The sequence below is a fragment of the Colius striatus genome, chromosome 2 (genome assembly GCF_028858725.1).
Source record: "Colius striatus isolate bColStr4 chromosome 2, bColStr4.1.hap1, whole genome shotgun sequence".
Taxonomy (NCBI): domain Eukaryota; kingdom Metazoa; phylum Chordata; class Aves; order Coliiformes; family Coliidae; genus Colius; species Colius striatus.
The window spans coordinates 72,496,739-72,518,142 of NC_084760.1; the positions used below are offsets into that span (position 1 = coordinate 72,496,739).

Genomic DNA, 21,404 nt, shown 5'->3' on the forward strand with positions numbered 1-21,404 from the left:
TGTCTAACAACCCTCTCAGCAAAAAAGTTTTTCCTAATGTCCAATCCAAACCTCCCCTGGTATAACTTGAACCCATTTCCTCTTGTCCTATCACTCATTACTTGGGAGAAGAGACTCACTGCACCACAATCTTCTTTCAAGTAGTTGTGGAGAGTGATTAGTGTCTCCCTCCCCTCAGCCTCCTTCAAGCTAAACAATCCCAGCTCCCTCAGCCACTTTTTTTAAGACTTGTTCTCCAGACTTGTCATCAGCTTCATTGCCTGTTCACTGTTAAGAACCACCACGAGTGCCCTTCCCAGAGAATGAAAGACATGGGAGCATGTTATCCTTTCTCATTCCCATGTCATTTACATTTGTGCAGCGCTAACTATTGAAGGCTACCAAATCATCATTTATCTTTCTTGACAGTAGGGCTTTGGTAATGCACTAGATAAGTTGATGGCTACATGGGACTCAAGAAACAGTGGCTTAAACCCACTGTTCAGTGATGCTCTAATTCCAGAAATCAATTAAGCTACAAAAAGTAGTAAATATGGCCTTGCTAGAAAAATAGTGATTTTTATGACAGGAGGAGGAATTCCTTACTAGACTGGACAAAGAGCAAGATTTGACAGACAGCAATTTTCTTCTGCCTCGTACACTTTCATCATATATGCAAAGAAAAAAAAACACAGGAAAAGATCCTAAACAGCAAAGGCTGCTGACCTGTAACACTGTAAGCTTCCTAAACTGAGAAACAATTTTAGCAACACTTTTCAAATACATTTGGATCATGGGTTAGACAAGGTTTATGATGTGTCCTTATCCTGCACTGTACAGACCAGACAGTGTGATTTATATGTACCTTGAGCTACACTCTTAAGAGGTAACACTATATGTGTAGACAAGGTACTACATGACCTATGTAAGAGTGGCACAATCTGGATCACAGATTGCAATATCTGAATTGTGGCAAATGTAGCAGGAGGCTTTAGAAAATTCTTTAATTCATTTTAAAGAAAAAGTTTTTAGTGATTGCTCACAATTGAGTCTGATCCTGAAAAGGACAGGAAACTCTTCTTAGGCATTCACTGCCATTTGCCCCAAAGCTCTGGCCACTGGCAAGTGTTGGTTCTCTTACCTGTGCTACAGAAACTCTGGATTTACTACAGGTAGTGTACTGCACACTAAATTTACTAAGTATATTTTTTATGTACAGGTCTGTGTGTGCATCTCCCATTTGACTGTGTCTGAAAATGTATTTAGTTATCTTTCAAGCCTCTGAGTTTTACTTTTTTGAATGAGCAATTAAAATGAATCCAAATCAATGACTGAGCAAAACAAGAATCTCAACAGAGTAGAACAACAGAATAAGAAAGAGCAAGCTACACTGATAAATCAATTACTAGGGCTTAAAAGGAACTCAGATTTTCATAGCTTCTAGAGAAAAATAACATATAATGCATTCATTATTGCCCTAAGGCAGACCAGAGATATTCACAGTGGTAAAATCATCTTTTCATAAAATGTGCTCTAATTATTTGGTTAGACTTCATTCTAAACATACGTTCTTTTTCACTTGGTTATCAGTCTTACCTGATCCCTACCGCAAACCTCCCTGATGTTTTTATCTGCTATTATTTAATGCTGAGTGAATCTTTTCCAGTCATACATAGCATCATCTTAAGGTCACCTTCTGTGCAGCTGTTTTTTACCTCCCACTAAAACTTGCCGAGCAGATATGTGTGCCAGTCCTATCTCAGGCATGGGCAACAGCTGAGTGGTGGCCTGTGGTGACAGTGCAGGAGGGGAAGGGTGTTCTGATGGGAGTGACAATCACCAAAAAAGAGAGAGAGAAAGAAGAGAGACAAAGAGAGACAGAGATTTGAGAAAGGTCAAAGTGTTTCTTTGAGCAGTATTGATATGACTGTTGTAGCAGACTTTGCTATAACAGCATTACAGGAGTAGAGCTCAGCACAAATTCTTTAAGTTTAGCAAACCCCATTCAGATAGCCATCATTTGGATGTAAACCAAAAAGGCTACCTGATGCTGAAGAGGCTGAGAAGGCTGCAACACTGCCTGGCTCTTCTCTGGCAAAACATGTGCAGCTGTTGAAGTCCACCAGAACAGCAAGAACATGTACTCCAGCTACCACTTCACTGGAAATTGCAAACTAGTGTTATGCATCTTCAGCCACAATCCTCCCTCCATGCTTGACTAGTAATACAGTGCAGAGGCTTCACATCTTTATTATATTAAAATCAAAAGTAGTTCAGTAAAATCTAAATCCAGCACAGTCCTGCTTCTGCTCAGGGTCCTACTTTTTCTTCGATGTAGGTAAGAAGATGGGAGCTACACTACTGTTGGCAAATACTAAATGGAAAAAATTAACACAAATGGTAAAGCACTGTACTCTCAGAAAGTTAGTAAAACTCCATCTTGCTAGAACTGAGAGTGAATAAATGCATATTTTAAACTAACAGCATCTTTAGATGTCAGATAGCATCTAGGGCACAATAAATGGTCTTTCTTGAATTCCCTGTTATTTTGAAAACCACAATCTGCTTTTGAAGATTAATTAAAGAATCCCAGCAGATTAAGTTCTGAGATGAACTATTTAATTGTAACTGTTGTTCTCATCTTCTAGACACTTTTATTGAATAAATGCTATTTTGAAATTCTGAGATTCAACTGCTAACCGTTCTCCAGTGAATCACTGAGTCTTACACATGGCTATCTCTTGTGCCTGGTGCACAGTTGTATAGGTTTTATGTTGCTGTTGCCTAAGGCCAAAGGTTAATTTTCTATAATCTTGGGTTTAAGTGATTTGAAAATAACTGACAGGAAAAATTTCTACTGAACTAGAAAAATAGTCCTTTCCACTTGATGTAAGAATGTAGTCTCAACCTGAGCTGACAACTCGATCCCACTAGTGAAAATGGAAAACTCATTCAAGCCACTGTGCTGGAAATAAATCTGAGTATGTAACCAAGAGGAGACAGTACATCCAGTAAGTGAAGGCACACTGCACTGGCACTGAATGTCAGTATAAAGCTGTGAGCCCTTCTCACTAAAAGAAAGGAAGGGATACAAGTACCCCCTTGGAACTGATAACATTTGAATTGGCAGCCACTAGCAGTCCACTGTTCTTCAATTCTCACCTTTAGAAAGTACATTTGACAGATTTGGGTCTACAGTCCTTGCAGAATAAAAGTCTCATGGAAGTTACAACTTGTATTACCTAATGTCAAAAAGTTGCCATGATAAGACAGAAGAGATGTTTTAGGAGCTTATAATTTTTCTGTCTTATTCATTTTTCTCCTGGTCCACAGTTCAAGAACACAAAACTGAACAATGATACTTCAATTTCCACTCCACCTTACATTCAGAAGATATTTTGCATAGCACTCTGATCTTCAGAAAACCCTGTTGAAAATAAAATTAAATTAGGTTCAGCATTTAATTTCTGCTAAAAGGTGCTGCCACCAAGGTGCAAAGTAAACTAGACACCCAGGCAGAAGGGGAACTTGTTTTAAAACAATGTGATTTAAAAAGAACTTTAGGAGGAAGAGGTTACAATTCATCTTCAAAGCAGAAAAACAGAAATACCCCATGTCCTTGTCACATTAGAAAAAAAACTCCAAACCAACACTGTTTTTATTTTTCAGCCATCTATTGATACAGAAAACTCAGCAAAAATAAATTTGTTCGTACAAACAGCACAGCTACATTTGTTTAAGTCACTGACCACTCTGTGACGATGTTTACATGGAACCTAACAGAAAACTGAGAGTGCAAGTTTGGGCTTCCTTACTGCTTTTTAAGCTCACTAACAAACAAAGCCTGACATATTGCTGCTTGTCAGAGCAAGCCAGAAGGCAGAACTGAATCAGTTAAAAATTGCTTGCTATATAGTCTATCAGCATAATTAATATCACTTGGCATAATCACAGCCTAATTTATCATTTTCAAATGACACTTCAGTTTACAGTTTCATTACCTCCTCAAAGCAAGTACAAGTGTCTCTTTAGGGGAAAAACAAGCTTCCAAATGCAAGAAACTATTTTTCCAGGATCACGTTTAATTTATTTCTTGTTTTACTGCAGGAAATCTAATTCATATGAATTCTAATTTGATTCTGTTTCTCATTTTGAAACACAGTTTTTCTTCCTTGTATCAAAGAAAAGTACAGGCGGGGAAGAAAAGGACCATGCTGTGCTGGCCTCCATCTCACTGCTGGCAAGCTGCATCACATTTCAGTACTGGTGTCATTCATATGACATTAAACGATTCTAATTGCACTTCCTCAGTGCAACCATAAAAAAATTCAAAAGATGAAGTGAAAGAGCCTGCTGGTTTCTGGAAAAGCCTGGATGCTCCTTTTTCACACACACCACACGCACACACACACACACACACACAGACACACACACACAAAACACATACATACACGCATACCTCACACACACACACACACCCACACCCACACACACACCCCCACACACACCCCCCCACATACATACACGCATACCTCACACACACACACACACACACACACACAACACATACATAGACGCATACCTCCCACTGCCTCTTTCCATCTTTCCTGCACCAGAGTCTGTCCTGTCAGCCCTTATCTTGCATCCTCCTCACACAGCTGGAAAACACAGCATGAGCTCTTCGCATTTGTCCACATGCTATGTAATCCTGCAAAGGGCAGCCTCTGTACTTCTGCTGTGCAACACAGAGAGCAGAGGGCAAAAGACTGACCTCAGAATAATGGCAGTAGCTATGTGTAATTCTTTCCCTGAAAGCACAGAGTTTCTTTGGGGCTTTCAGATTTGTAGGCTTCAGGGAAATGCAACAGCACGGAGCTGACTAATTAGATGCATTATTTATAACGTTGCTGACACACAGAGTGGGTTTTCTCTTTACAAACTGAATAGGGATTGGCAGCAGGCATGCTGTGGACACAAACTGGGACAATGACATTGCATATGAATTATTGCTGTAACTGTTGAGCCTTGCCAGACTACCTGATCAGAATTAGAAACCTCTTCTCCTGATGTAATCAGACAGACAAAGGTTCTAATAAATTTTTGGACTGAGAGCCTTGATTAAATTCAGGGTAGAGAACCTTGAGGTAAACTAGGAATCCAAGCAGTTTAGGTAGGTGAGGTAATTTAGAGAAACTGTACAGAGGCAGCCCCAAGACAATGGCTAGCCTGTATGAAAAATTGTTTCAGAAACCCATACTTGCCTTGCTCTTTATCCTGTTCTTCTGAGTAACCACCTTTGATATTTGTGGTGTTTCTGACTGCTTAAATATGGAAGTAGTGTCTACTAAAAATATATGGTCCTGGTATATGTTCCCAGGAAGAAAACTTGTAATTAAATTAATACATCATATTTGTACCTCCTGACACTAACAGTGAAATTGAGAACATATCACTTCATGTTTCCTTAATTTTCTCTTTCTGCTAAAGCACTATGTTGCACATATACACAAAGGTCATTTGGCTCATTGGAAAAACCTCTTTGTGCTTGAAATAGCAAATTCAACTGAGGTGTCATCTGGCTACTACTATGTGAACTAAAAATAATAATGCATGTTATGGCTATATCATCATGAGAAACAGGAATATTAATTTGTTTATTGCATAAAGCCATGTATAATGACATGGATGTTTTCTCTTATCTCAAATCATAACAGATGTTGCCCTTGTGGATATAAAAATTGTTTATTTCCAAACAATGTGTAGTACCTCTTATGCGAGAAACAGAAGTATTGTGTCAAACATGTCAGAGACTTAATACACTAATAAAAAGTCAGCGTAGCTCTTACGAAAGTTAACATGGAACAGAACAAAGAGGAAAATTGCATAAATAAAGTGAGACAACTTTAAGGCTTAATGCCATTGCCATCTGCAATACTTTGTAGGAAAAGGAAAGAAGTATCTGAAAAGATATCTGAAAACATGTTATTCCAATTCAGCATTAACACTAACTTCCAGTCTTAAAACTAGGAGATGGAATTTATTTCTCACAATTTGTGTTTAAACTGAGTTCTTCTATAGCACATAGAGTTGAAGGTGATAAAATGTAAGTCATAAAGACGATAAAAAGATGTTTTCAATACCTTTAAGCAGAACATAGATCAAGAAACTGTAGTATATGTTCATATACATATATGTGCATATACATATATGGCATATGCAGGTTCTGTACCTGTGCTGCAGAGCTACTTACAAAATTATCTGCTACCTAATCATAGAAATCTACCATACCACTAAATTGGAAAGAAATGCCTAGTGAGTCAATATACTTATGAGAACTTGACTGTCCAGTACAGAAATTCTCATGACTTCTGCAGTTCTCTGAAGATACGCCTCATGTTTCAGTTTGCATGCGCGGCCTGCCCAGTACGCCTCCCTCAAGCAAGGATTAATAGTTTGCTGCTGAACAGTTCCAGGCAAACATCAATGCTTTCACTGTTCTTGGTGATTGATTGCTGTTTACTTAGCAAAGTTAAGAAAGGTGACAGCACCATAACTTCCAAACTAGGCCTTGATGCTTACGATGACAAAACTAAAATCTGAAAAGGTTTAGCGTTGCCATTAATTCTGCACATTCATATGGAAGGAATGCTTTGTCAGAATCTGTTTTGTTCTGCTTGATGACTTATGGATATAGAAAGACAAGATTTTATACTGAACTGCAGAACCATTATTCTTTTTGTCGAATGACTGAAATGATTGTCCTTCCTCGCCTTGACTTGTGGAGATTTATGGCACAGTCAGCCTGATGTACTGTATGTCTTTTTCACAGGACAATACTAAATCCAGTTTTCCATGAAAGGATTCAGCTGTTGAAGTGGGAGGTGACAGGGCTGCTGCATTTGAGAACTTTTTGGAGTTGAGGCAGTTCTGAATGAAGATACTTATCTAGAAGGTTCAATATCAAAGTGTGTACGTGTGAGTGGAACTACATATTGGGAATACACTTTTGCGATTATTTTAATGTTGTTATTTCAATTGTTTAGTTGAAGAAGACTGATCTGATGAGGTATGCTAATAACTAAATCCCTCTGAGAGGAATCTGCCTCCATTCATTAACATCACTAACCAAGATTACTTTCCAGCAAACATTTGTAGGAGATGACAGAATAGACTGTGGTGCATTAGCTGCCCCTGAGAGACTCATCTGTGTTTTAACAAACAAGTTCTCATTCAGAACAACATATATCACACTTTTGGGAAAGTGGTGGGTGTACTGTCTTTCTTATACCCACATAATTTTACTTTTTGAGGCAGATCCTGGAACCCCTGGATCAGGTTGTATGGCCTGTATTATCTAGAACAAAAATAAAATGATTAAGTTAGACTTCATGATCTTCAGGCTCTTTTCTAGCCTAACATTCTATGATTGCAAAAGACCACACTGTTCTTAAGAGTGACAATTCCATAGGCAAGCCTACCCCTTAGCTGCCAAACTTCAGCAGTAGGCTCTGGCACAAAAGTGCAGCAGAAACAATCTGGCCCCATCCATGCTATCTGGCTTGGACTTGAAAACAGCAGTGGGCAGGCCAGGCAGGTGCAAACTGGTCAAGTTCTGCTACCCTCACTTTGTGGAGACTGTCTGCAAGCCAGCATTGGTGAAGGAGCCATAAAACCATTCTAATGCAGCACCTTCATTAATACACATTGCTGTCTCAGCATGTCCTACTATTTCAGGGTTTCTTAACGAACACAAGTGAAACTACAGGACTTACAAGGACAATTGGTTGGAGGACTTATAAATTAAAATTGAACCCTTCTGCCTTACTGATTGCTGTAGACAGGCCTTAGAGAGGTGTGCCTGGATACCATTCTCATCTCTCTGACCAAATTTATTTTCCTTAAAGCTGAAGACCTGTCCCACGGAAAAGGGCCTGGGGGTGTTAATCAACAGCTGTCTGAATATGAGCCAGCAGTGTGTCCAGGTGGCCAAGAAGGCCAATGGCAGTCTGGCTTGTATCAGAAATAGTGTGACCAGCAGGATCGAGGAAGTGATTGACCCCCTGTACTCTGGGCTGGTGAGGCTGCACCTCGAACACTGTGTTCAGTTCTGGGTGATGCTGGAGCATGTCCAGAGACAGGCAACAAAACTGGTGAAGGGTCTGGAGAACAAGTCTTATGAGGAGCGGCTGAGGGAGCTGGGGGTGTTTATTCTGCAGAAGAGGAGGCTGAGGAGAGACATGAGCACTCTCTACAACTACCTGAAACCACCTGAAAGGAAGTTTCAGTGAGGTGGGGGTTGTTCTCTCCAGCAATGAATGACAGGACAGGAGGAAATGGGTTCAAAGATGCACCAGGGTAGGTTTAGACTGGACATTAGGAAGAACTTTTTCACCAAGAGGGTTATTAAACATTGGAACAGGCTGCCCAGGGAGGTGGCAGAGTCACCATCCCTAGAGATATTTAGCAAATAGATGAGGTACTGAGAGATATGGTTTAGCTTAGTCATGGCCCTGGCAGTCTCAGGTTAGTGGTTGGACTCAATGAACTTGAAGGTCTTTTCCAACAGTAATGATTCTATGATTCTATTTGTGATACACTTTCTGGGAGTTCCTCTCAAACAGTTTTTGCAAATTTCAATAGCTTAACTCTACAGCTATTGAGTCTTATCTCTATGTCATGGAATCATGCAAGTACATCTCACCAGTGCTGTCCATTTACCGCAATAAATGCATTTACCACAACAATTGCCTGTTTGCTTCAGGATAGAAGTAGGGGTCCTTTAAAGCTGTTTCTAGTTTTACTCAAACTTGTATGGATGATTTTCTAGCCTCTGTGCAGCTATGTACACCGTGTTTTCTGCCACCAAGTTCCTACATGCCTCCAGATCCATAAACACTTCTAGAATCCATCTGAAACTCTTGAGTCTGATAATCCTAATGCACTAATATTATTTGTCCAGTGTTAGAAGGACTACTAGTAAACCAGAACCAGACACACTTTGCAACATCTTCTACAATTCTTAATTATTATTAAGATGCAGTGATGGCATGGCAAGTACTGAAAAGCAAGCAAACAACTATGAGATTAGTTCTGCTGGTGAAAAAACTTCCTCTTTTCCTTTTGATTGTGGAAATCCAGCTACCTGACTATGTCATGCTGCTTTGGAAAGCATATCAAATGGGATAATCCATCATTTTGCTCTGTAGATTTATTATTTAATGATTTACCATTTATTATTGATTACTCAAATGGAAGGTAAACCTGTTCTACAGAACTTTCATAGCAACTGAAAAAAAATTAGGAGTAGATCTGTAATTTCAGAGGTCATAGACAGCAATGAACATACTCTCACAAGCAACAGAAACCCAATAAAAAATGCAGCAAGCTGTACGTTGCCCTCTCATACATTAAATACAAACATATAATGTTGAAGATGCACGCAAGAATGGAGCACAACAGTGGGAGAAATCTGATAAACAGGAATATCTATCAACTAGGAGCTGAGAATCAAGTCTGCATCTAGAGAAACTAGCTAAACTGGTAAGGAATGAGAAGCCTTTTTGGCTCCAAGGGCAAGATGAATATACAGCGCCATGCTGTTTTCAGCCACAAGATCACAAAATAAGAAGCCTCTGTGAGTAAGGAGGAACCAAGAGCAATACCAGGCAGTAGTTACCCACATTCCTCTTGGGCTTTAAGCAGTCCTCTATCAGCAGTACACAGCAACGCTAGCAAGAGACAAACAACCCATTTACTTCACAGATTCACTTGTAAGTACTGGACGGTCTGAAAATAAATTTCAAGCAGAGTAAGCCTAATGAGCAAGACTGACTGTCGTGGCTTACTCGATGTAACAGAGAAAAAGCAGCCTGTCACAGTTAAAGAATAAAACAAAACATCAAAAAAAAATTACAAACTTTACACCATGATAAATGCATGCTGTGAGTTCTGCACACTTCCAAGAGCAACATGTCTTCCCTCTCCACCCCCTATCTCCCCAAAAATGAAGAGAGAGAAAACAAAAGTTGCTATTTTTGGAGATAGATAACAGTCATCATAGTGCCTTAGATTTGGTTGAAGATGAAGAACCTAGCCAAAGGCTCTTAGTGAACATAATAAATATATTTTATATTTTCGGCCATCTTTTGAAGGACAAGATGTAATAGTATGATAGCTGACTTCTGACAATACATCTAGCTTTCTATGCAGCAAGAAAAAAAGACACTAAACAGGTATTTAACTGTCAAATACAGCTCTGTACTATCTACTTAGACCTTTATTCTTCACATCTTGACTCATTCACCTATGCTTGAAGATCTGAGTTGCACTTTTAAAATATCTTTATAATAGCTAGTTCTGGAAATAAGCCTATTGAAACACATCAGATTAGCAGCATGAGTTTTTTACAGGATGGGATTATATGTCTAACAACGTGTCAAAGCTTTTTAGAAGTAGATGTTCTCTGTTGTATATCAGAGACATTACTTAATGCAGAAATATGAATTTAGATAAAATATACTGGTGTTGAGTTGCATCTACTTGGAGTCTAACATTTACCCATTTAATCTTGATTGAACTTTGCTGGATGATGAAGTTGAAAGAGCCTTGTTTCCTATTGTGGGACACTTGAGACTGTGCTCTAATTACTAATAATGATTATGATACTTGGCATCACTGGGACTGTAAGAAAATTAAGGAAATTATTAGAAGAAGATGGCAAGGACTGGCAATGGTCTATGTGAACATTAGGAGGATAACTAATTCATACCAGAACAACATTCTATCAAATGGAAACTCTCAATATAACTTTTGCTTGAGTGAAAAGATGTAATTCCACTAACTGTTGGACAAAGTATCTTATCTCAAAAGGACCAGATGCACCATTACATAACTTCAAGAGACTCATTTAGATTAAAAAAATGACTGACTGATTACAGTGTGCTTTTTCTTCAATGCAGTTGTGTAAAGATAGGATGAGAGAGACATATAAAAAGAAGCATGGGTTGCATTTGCTCCTGGCAGCATTCCAAAGCATCCTGAATCTTGGGAAAGTTTTGGTTTGGATCTCTGTCCCCAGGAATGGGGACCAAGAGATGAGGGAATAATCCCAGGATGAGTTTTGTCATTCTCTATGTGTAGCCTTAGAGCCGTGACTACTCCATGTGAGTCTCCTCAATACAACTGGGAGGAGACTTTTAGGTAAAGAACCATACGGATTGCTTCTAGCTCATTTTAGCCCCCACAAACAATTAAAAGGTTGCTCCTCCAGTATTCCCACAATCCCAAATTGCCCCTAAACTGCCCTTTTAGATGCATCTCTCAATACCTGAGATACAATATTTAACTCCCAACATTTGCCACCTCACAGGAAAAAGAGTAAGAGGCTAGATTTTATCAGGGTTTTTTTTTGGCACAGAAGAGGAGGAGAAAGTGGTAGAGAAGAATTCTTACTGCTGTTTTGTCTAATTTTTGTGCCCATGTTATAAGGAGAAGAGCCTCAACATCAAACCCTCAGTATCTCTCAATCCAGTTCTATCCTGTCTGGTCACAACAGGCAAGACACACTGCAACATTCCAAGTGCTCCCGGAGTCATCCTGCTGCAAGCCTCCCTATAGCTATGTCCAAAATCTGAATTCATACTAAAATAAAATATTGGCTCATCAGTTTTTACTCAAACTTGATACACACAAAAGGTTCATCTTTTGATAACTGACTGAGTTTTTCAATTGTTGTTTTGATGTTGTGCCCCCTACTCTCCCCTTTTTTTTAAAATAACTATAGGGTTCTTAATTTCAGAAAATTCAGATTCCAATATTCTTTCATTGTAAGTATGCACTAGATTGTTAATATTTATCATAAAAAGCATCACTTTGTTTATCTACTATATCTACACTTGCTTTTTTTATAATTAATAGTCATAGCTCTCAACATCTCAGCCAATTTGACTATTGATTCAACTGAATTATTAACAGAAAAAAAACCAAACTGGGCAACTTATTTCTTACTCTTCAAATGCAATTGATAATTTGTAACTGCTACAACTTTCATTTACTCTAGGAGTCAAAGAGACGAGTATGTTGTACATAAGAAAAATAACCATAATGAAAATTTAGTCCACAGAGAGTTTCTCATTCACACAGTCATGTCTTACCTTCTACAGTATTTTGTCCCTCTTGTACATTTATATAATATACAAGTGCATCATGTAAAATCCTAACTCCTCAGATAAAACAGGTCACAGTTTTCAAGCTGATAAACAATATTGGGACAGTTTATCTAATTTTCTAATTACCTTAAATTATGTAGATACAATCATCAGTTTCTAACTTAAAACAAGAAGAGAGTAAGAGGAGGATGGAAAAGAATCTTCCCAAATGGAAATACTGTTGTTTAGCAATCCTGTCAGATTCTAACTGTCACACGGAACATTTTTCTCAAGCACTCTAAGGCACTGCTGAGAGTCAGCAAGAACAAGCCATTGATCCTTTGCAACAGTGATGATTAGATAAACTTCTCCTACTCAAAATATTGCCCGAATTCATTTCATGAAAGAAGGAAGGTCAAAAAATTCTACTCATATGACCAATTTACTGTGAATTAATGTCTTCATAAATAAATACATTGGTGAAGACATCAAGTATTATTTTCCAATCATTCGCCTGATGTATTTTTAAGATGAAGAGAAAACAAATGCCTTTCTGAAGCCTTATGTGTATTGGTGAAATAAATCACACAAAGAATCCAACAGAGACATAAAATAAATGAGAAGATGAGAACAAGTTCATATGGTTGTTTTTTTGTTTAAAAAGCATGGTGTTTACAGCCTAGTGGTTTTTCTGTCCTTAACAAATTTGCCTCTTAGAGCCATTCAGCTTATCAGTAAAATGAACAATTAAAAAATACATGGATTTAATAGGCATCTTAAAAAGAAAAAAAAACTGTTTTCATACAGCTAACACAGAAAATCATGGGTCTGTTTAGGAAATTTCCTTGACATCAGTAGTATCAAAGTTTAAGCAAGACGTTTTGAGATAATGCTTTTAAGATGTCATAGAATCATGGAATGGTAGGGGTTGGAAGGAACCTTTAGAGATCATCTAGTCCAACCCCCATGCAGAAGTAGGTCCACTAGATCAGGTCGCATAGGAACATGTCCAGGCGGGTCTTGAAGACCTCCAAGGAAGGAGACTCCACACCCTCCCTGGGCAGCCTGTTCCACTGCTCTGTCACCCTCACAGTGAAATAGTTTCTTTTTATGTTTAAGTGGAACTTTTCATGTTCCAGCTTCATCCCATTACCCCTTGTCCTGTTAATATTTACTATAGAAAAAAGGGATGTCCCAACCTCCTGATACTCACCTTTATTTATGTTAATAAGACCACCTCTCAATCTCCTCGTCTCCAGACTAAAAAGCCCCCGTTCCCGCAGCCTTTCCTCATATTAAAGATGTCCCATACCCCTGATCATCTTGGTGGCCCTGTGCTGGACTCTCTCCAGCACTTCCCTGTCCCTCTTGAGCTGAGGAGCCCAGAACTGGACACAGGACTCCAGATGAGGCCTCACCAGGGCAGAGTAGAGAGGGAGCAGAACCTCTCTTGACCTGCTGGCCACACTCTTCTTGATGCATCCCAAGATGCCATTGGCCTTCTTGGCCATGAGGACACATTGCTGGCTCATGGTTAGTTTATTGTAAACCAGCACTCCCAGGTCTCTCTCTGCAGAGCTGCTCTCCAGCAGGTCACCCCCAGCCTGTACTGGTGCGTCGGGTTGTTCTTCCTGAGGCACAGGACCCTGCACTTGTCCTTGTTAAACCTCCTGAAGTTCTTCTCTGCCCAACTTTCAAGCCGGTTGACATCCCACTGAATGGCAGCACAGCCTCTGGTGAATCAGCCAGTCCTCCCAGTTTGGTGTCATCTGCAAACCTGCTGACAGTACACTCTGTCCCCTCATCCAGGTTGGTGATTTTAGTAGAGAAGGAATGAGTACATGTGTTCATGTATTTAAAAACTAAGGTTTTGAATGTTTACAAAGTAATCTGGAAAAGGGGATGATGTTAGCACATCAGAGAAAGTCTTGGCCAAAAGGATGTATTTTTAGTCAATCTAAGAACATATAGTTAAGGGTTTTGAATAGTTTAGAAAATAAATGCTTATACATTGTCTGTGCCCCGTGAGCATTTCATGTATGTCACAACAAAATAACTCTTCACATAACTATTTAGCTTATAGTAGTTTAGCCTTTGAAGCATTTTCTAATTGGGTTTTGAGAATGAGTGCAAATAAATGTGGAAAAAAAATCAACACATCTGCCACACAGATAATTATATTATTATGTTTGATGATTGTGTTTATAATCTTCACTCTCAAGCCGGTCGAGATCCTGCTGAATGGCAGCACAGCCTTCTGGGGAATTAGCCAGTCCTCCCACTTCGGTGTCATCAGGGAACTTGCTGAGGATACACTCTGTCCCCTCATCCAGGTCGTTGATGAAGATGTTGAACAAAACTGGTCCCAGAACTGATCCCTGTGGAACTCCACTGGCCACAGGCCTCCAACTCGACTCTGTGCCATTGATCACCACCCTCTGGGCTCTGTCATACAGCCAGCTCTCGATCCACCTCACTGTCCAGTCATCCAAGCCATATTGCTTGAGCTTTCTGATGAGGATGTTATGGGAGACAGTGTCAAAAGCCTTGCTGAAGTCAAGGTAGATGACATCCACTGCTCTCCCCTCATCTAGCCAGCTGGTTATGCACTCATAGAAGGATATCAGGTTGGTCAAACAAGATTGCCCCTTGGTGAAGCCATGTTGACTCCCTCTGATAACCATCTTATCCTTCATATGTTCATTGATAACATTCAGGATGAGTTGTTCCATCACTTTTCCAGGGATGGAGGTGAGGCTGACCGGCCTGAGGCTCGTCGTCCTTCCTTCCCTTTTTGAAGACTGGCGTGACATTGGCCTTTCTCTAGTCCTCAGGCACCTCGCCTGTCCTCCATGATTGTTCAAAAATGATGGAGAGAGGCTTAGCAATCACATCAGCCAGCTCCCTCAGCACTCTACGATTCATCCCATCAGGACCCATTGACTTATGAGCCTTAAGCTTGGCCAACAAGTCTTTAACCTCCTCCTCTTCCACCCAGGGCAAGTCCTCTGCTGTCCTGGCCATCCTGTTATCCTTGCTGGACTGGGCTTCCTGAGGGCCAGCCTTGGCCATAAAGACTAAAGCAAAGAAGGCATTCAGTACTTCGGTCTTCTCTGCATCCTCAGACACCAGGGCACCCTCTGTGTTTAGCAGCGGGCCCACATTACTCCTCACCATCCTTCTGCTGCTGATGTATTTGAAAAATGCCTTATTACTGTCCTTAACTTCCCTGGCTAAATTTAATTCTAGAAGGGCTCTAGCCTTCCTAGTTGCACCCTTACATGCCCTGGCAATGTTCCTATACTCTTCCCAAGAACCCAGCCCCTGTTTCCACCTCTCATAGATGGCTGCTTTCTGCTTGAGTTGTCCCAGCAGATCCTTGCTCATCCATGGAGGCCTCCTACCTCCTTTTCCTCCTTTCTTGCACATTGGGACACACTGATCCTGGGTTTGGAGGAAGTGGTGCCACTTCTATCTTCTAGAATCATATCCCATGAGATCCGTCCAAGTAGATCTTTAAAGAGGCCAAAGTTGGCTCGCCTGAAATCCAGGGTCACGGTCTTGCTTCATGGCCTGCCTCTTCCACACAGGATCTTGAACTCTGCCATCTCATGGTCGCTGCAGCCAAGGTTGCCTCCAACCTTCATATCCCCAACCAGGCCCTCCTTATTCAGCAACTCATTTTCTGGCATGTCGAGAGTCACACATTTCCCCCATTGTAAACAGTTTCCATGTTTAAGCACAAGCCATGAGCAGTCTTCTAACTTGTTTTTCTGTCTCATGTCTCTTCAGTAACTGGAGGATTCCAGATGTGCCAAACCTATTTAGTCCCAGTATTTACACTCAGATGCCACCAATTACAGAGAGCAAGCAGCAGGCTTCTGCTTGAGACCTTGAATGTTCAAATTTGGACACACAACGACCACACATCCACTCAACTACCTGCTACCTATTAGTATTTGTGATTTAATTGCCTACAAGAGTATTTAATATTAGCCGGATTCCACTTCCATTGAACACAATCAGACTAATTTTACTTGGTTCAATAATTTTCAGTAATAGAATTTTCTGAGGGTTGATTATTTGCTGCACATAAATTTATTTTTCTGAAGTGGTTCAACTGATCCATTACAGTTGTTTGCCCACTGGATTCAATTATTCATGTGTGAATAAAACTTTTCAAAAAACGTTAGTATGAAGAGCTCTAGAAGTGTTTCTTGAGCTGATTAAAGGTTCCGTCTGTACTGCAAACCTCATGCTTCTTAAGAGAATTAAGAAGATAATTGCATTTTCAAGCTTTGCTGAAAGTATTGGAGTCATGGAACAAAAGAAATATGACACTTTTTGTTAGCTCTTGCTCTGCATTAGTATTATGAATTATAACAATTTTTATAGTACAGATTTCTTTTATTTAGGTACATTAATAACCTACCCGATCAAGGAACGAGAAACTAGAACACAGCACCATGGTTGGCTCAATTGTTATTAGTTCAAACCATAGGCAAAAACTAATCAGTATATGTAAGGTAATTTTAGGCATGTTTGAGTGAATCCTTTTTCAGCTAAATATTTTAATGAAGATGCATGTATTTTTCTGAATTTTAATAGATTTCACCATGTCATTATCTTAAATATATACTGAATCAGGTTGCATGGCTATGGCCCAAAGATGTTACTTGACTTGTTTGATGGTTACAAGTCTAACTTACTAGGTGAGAGCCTGGAAAGTCTGGGAAAATTATCAGTTACCAAATGCAGGTCGGTGAAGTGGAAGATGGAAGTTGTACAGGTGACCACTTATATTTTCTATATGAAGTAAAATGTTAAAAATGTGATTTAAAATTTTATATTCAGAATTTTCCCCTTCTCAAATCTCATTTTGCAGGCAGAATGGCACCAAAAAGAACAAAAGAACATCTCTCTAGACATCTTTGACCATGCTAGTAAAGCTGTAAGATTTGGTTTTGCACCATTTTATCAGTTCATTAAAATTTACCAGGAAGAAACTAGATTAGTAGAAAAGTTATTTCACTAATAAAATCCTACACAACCTACTATATCTAAGAAAGTGGCATCTGTCTAAGAAAGTAGCAAAAACTTTGGATGTTCATAAACTTGGAACTTTCAATGGGTGACTTTCAATGGAACTTTCAGTTGGGCGATATTTGTTATATACAGATAACAGAGAAAAGATGCATCTCTGTCACTGAACTTTTTCAAGGAAAAGATCAAAATATATCACTGTTCAGGAAAAAACATCTGATTTTTGTAAAATTCTCTTTTCAGTGAGTTGAAACAATATTTTTAATTTGTCTGTGGGGTGTAATTCCAGATTGGAACAGATAGCTGACATAGCTGATTTCAGTAAAAATTATTAGAGTTTTGGCAAACTTAGAACCTAACTGAAACATAGTTTTATTTGAAAACTAATAATGTGCTGTCAGCCTTGCTCATAATTTCAAAGCTGAGTCTCTGGCAAGTATTAAAACTTCAACAGTGAAGGCACAAGGATATATACAACTTTAATGTTTATTCCCTAAGTAATATATGTAGCATATGAAACTCTCTCCTTAGTGCAGAAAATTAACTTTTAAAGGAAATACTAGTATTGCTTCTTGTCTGTGCTGGCAAGTCAAGAAAAAGTCTCATATGAGATTGATTTCTAGCATCCAGCTTACAAATGCAGAGAATAATCCTCCATACAGATTGTAAAAACAAAGCTGATACCTTTGGACATGTAAGTCCTGATGTTGTTTTCTAAGGAGCTGTTACAAGTTAAATTGCTATTTCAGCTTTAGACTCAAGTTCCCAAGAGAAGAATAGTGCTAACAGACTTTTTTTTTAAAAAAAACCAAAAAAACAAAAAAAAACCCCAAACCACCAGCACAGCGCTACAAAGGGACAAAATAGCAATAAAATCCAGTTATATCTACCACACTAACTTTGCATAAACGTTCTCTAGCATGCCGAGCTTCTATATGTTAAATGTTCTGTTCTGCTTTGTCACAGAAGTGTTTCTACATCTTTAGCCTCCTAACAAGCAAGTACAGGAAGGCTCTGGGACCACAGGTCATGGCGAAATACTGTAGAGACCTGATGCATCTCTAGTGCAAAAGCCACACCAGTCACATCAGTGAAGCTGAAAGGTGCTCCTACATGAATCACATAGCGTACTGGCATGAATGCATGGAAAGGTTCAGTATAGAGGAAACAATAAACACGCATGTACAAAAAATACAGGGGAAGGCTAGTGAAAAGATACGACAACTATACATAGTTAAAATCTTCAGCTTTTCGTTCGATTTTAGATATTATTAGAGGCAAAACTGAAAGCACTCACATAATTTACACTGGAACTGTGCTGCTGAATAACGAGATGTCGTTAGGTATGAGGTGACTGATTCAAACTGAATGTTTTGTTTGAGTGAGAAGACAAGTGCTGTGCTTTATAGGCCAAAGTACTGTATGCTTCTAGAATAGCAGAGACCTACTTTATTCTGTGATTTGCTGTCAACATCTAGTAATACTAACCACAAATTCTGTTACTCTAAAAGTCAGATGGAGTTGAGGAGGGGAGGGATCTGAACCCACATTTCCAGCTACAGTGAGACTCTGATAATGAGAACCGGTGGGAGATGCATTTCCCCAGTGATGACGCATCTCACTGTGGATTTTAAGATGAATTCCCATGCATGTACAAAGCATTTTTCCTTGAGGAAAGCACTCAGAATAAAATGACAGAGTCCTGTGCTTATCTTGCCTCTTATGTGAAAAGTTCAACAGAGATTATTATTTAAGGACTATATATCAGATCTCTTTGATAGATGCCCCAATATATTAATCTGAAACTCTAAGGTAAGGGATTGGATATTCATATCTAATGCCAACGGGAACTGAGTGTCTAATTTCTTTAGGCTATTCTGAAACCCCAGTGTACATTTCTCAACTAGATGAAAGTAGATTGTCTTTAACTGCAATTCAGAGAGATTTATTTTTCCTCTGTAAAAATATTCTTCTGAGCTTCATCGTATCAGTACATGTAAAAATACACTGTTCTATGACAATAATAAGAAAAAAATAAGTCCAAATGCATGCAGAGAAGAGAGTGATAAAATTAACAGAGAGGAATCACATTTGAAACACTGGCCTACAAAGAACTGGCATCAAAATTTAATATGGGTATGTTAAAAGAGTTAAAATTTACTTTAGACATATCCTCATGGAGGTAGAGTCAGTGCTCATTTATTAGTCATACACACTGATATTTATACAATAGTAAGAATTCAGGTGATAGTAACATAACATTAATTGGTTACATCTGCAAAGCAATATGTTACTTGGCACAAGCTAATTGGTTAATTGTTAAAGCTCACACTCTTAGTTTAAGCAAAATCTCAGTACAGCTGTGGTTAAAAATATCCTGCTTTTACTTCTCTCAGTTGCTCACTGTTTTCAGGCAGTCTCCTCCTGGCATGCACCCAAGGTCAAGCTGACCTGGCTATCTGTGTGAAAGCTTGGATTGTGCAAACATGCTTCTAACAAAACTCCGTGTCCTGTATCAGCAAGAAAGGGGCTCCCCAGCTCAAGAGGCACAGGGAACTGCTGGAGAGAGTCCAGCACAGGGCCACCAAGATGATCAGGGGACTGGAGCATCTTCCTTATGAGGAAAGGCTGCGGGAACTGGGGCTGTTTAGTCTAAAAACTGAGGGGAATACTTACAAATATCTAAATGGTGAATGTCAAGAGGTTGGGGCATCACTTTTTTCTGTTGTATCTAGTGACAGGACAAGGGGTAATGGGATGAAGCTGGAACACAAAAAGTTCCACTTAAACACAAGGGAAAACTTCTTTCCTGTGAGGGTGAGGGAGCCCTGTCACAAGCTGCCCAGGTAGGGTATGGAGTCACGTTCTCTGGAGGTTTTCAAAACCTGCCTGGATGTGTTCCTGTGCAACCTAGGTGGACCTGCTTTAGCAGGGGGATTGGACTAGATGATCTCTAAAGGTCCTTTCCAACCCCTATCTTTCCATGATTCTATGAAAATTGCTCTTTTTTGTTATTCAGGCTTTCAGCATCTCAGCTCAAAACAAACCTTAAAAACATAAACACAACCAACACACACTACCCTCTTTACCAAATCATTAGAATTTACACTCAAAATTATTTATATGTTTCTGAGATCTTGTTCCTTTTTAAAAATTAATAACTAATAACTAACTAATAACCAGGACTGCTTCTTTTCCCTCTGTTGTGCATATCAGCTACTGAGATATAAAAGTACAGGTTCCAATGTCTCAACATGAACAACAGCAGCCTCACACAGTCATTGGTACGTAGCAAAAATGAACATAACAGTTGTCCTGAGGCTGTTGCAGAAAGAAAAAAGCTACAGATATCTACAAGTAGGCAAATAAGCTGCATTACTGATTAATGAATTCTTCAAAATGGTCATAGACTGTAGAGAGTCCTCAGCACTGGTTGTTGGCAGAGGCTTTTATGTACATGCTTAAACTCTTGTGTCTATGAGGAATCAAAACATGGAATTCTCTCTAATACATATGACCTTCAAAAATATTACGCTACTTGATTTTCTGTACTCATAAATCTCTCCCTTCTGAAAGGTAGTGTGCATTTCTGGACAATATCCACTATCCATTTGGAAGATTATACAAATTTTTCTTTTCATATTTAAATAGTAAATGAGAAGAACTAGGTCATTTTCACAACATTACCACAGAGTTTCCATAGCACTTTGTTTTCCAACATGTTTGCTCACTTTTGGTTTTTTAAAAAAGGAAACTAGAACTTACAATCTTCAAATAAAAAAAAAAAAAGTAACAGGAATTAATAAATGTGATTTTTTTTTTTTTTACTTAACCCAAAGCATAAGTGCTAAGGATAGCTATTCAAATGAAAAGAAGTAAAATTTATAGTAATATACCTTTGCCAAAAAGAAGAGTCATCAAAACTGCGAGAGCAAAAGTTTTTTTACTGGCATTTTTGCCAGCAACCTATCAAAAAAAAAAAGCTATCCATCTCTATTTGCTGGTCCCAAAACATTACCTCATTATATCATCAAAGGGTATAGGATTACTTTTTCAATTAAATTACCTGTCCCAATGATCTCCAGTCTAGGCTGGCACTTCCAATGTACACGTGTTGTTTATCAACAATCCAGAAAGATGACTGAAGACGACCTTCATTATATGCTGACATGTTCATATACAACACTTCAGCACCTAAGGATTTAAGGATAAAATAATAAATAGCGTTGTTTAAAA

The 21,404-nt window shown here is 39.0% G+C and overlaps 1 protein-coding gene across 1 annotated transcript in view; it reads right to left on the reverse strand.

The window, feature by feature from the left end:
- Nucleotides 1-21,404, reverse strand: part of PLD5 (phospholipase D family member 5) — a 190,533-nt gene that overhangs the window by 20,226 nt on the left and 148,903 nt on the right. Inside the window, 1 exon segment of the mRNA XM_061990364.1 lies at nt 21,235-21,362. Within this exon segment, the coding sequence (XP_061846348.1) occupies nt 21,235-21,362 (128 nt within the window).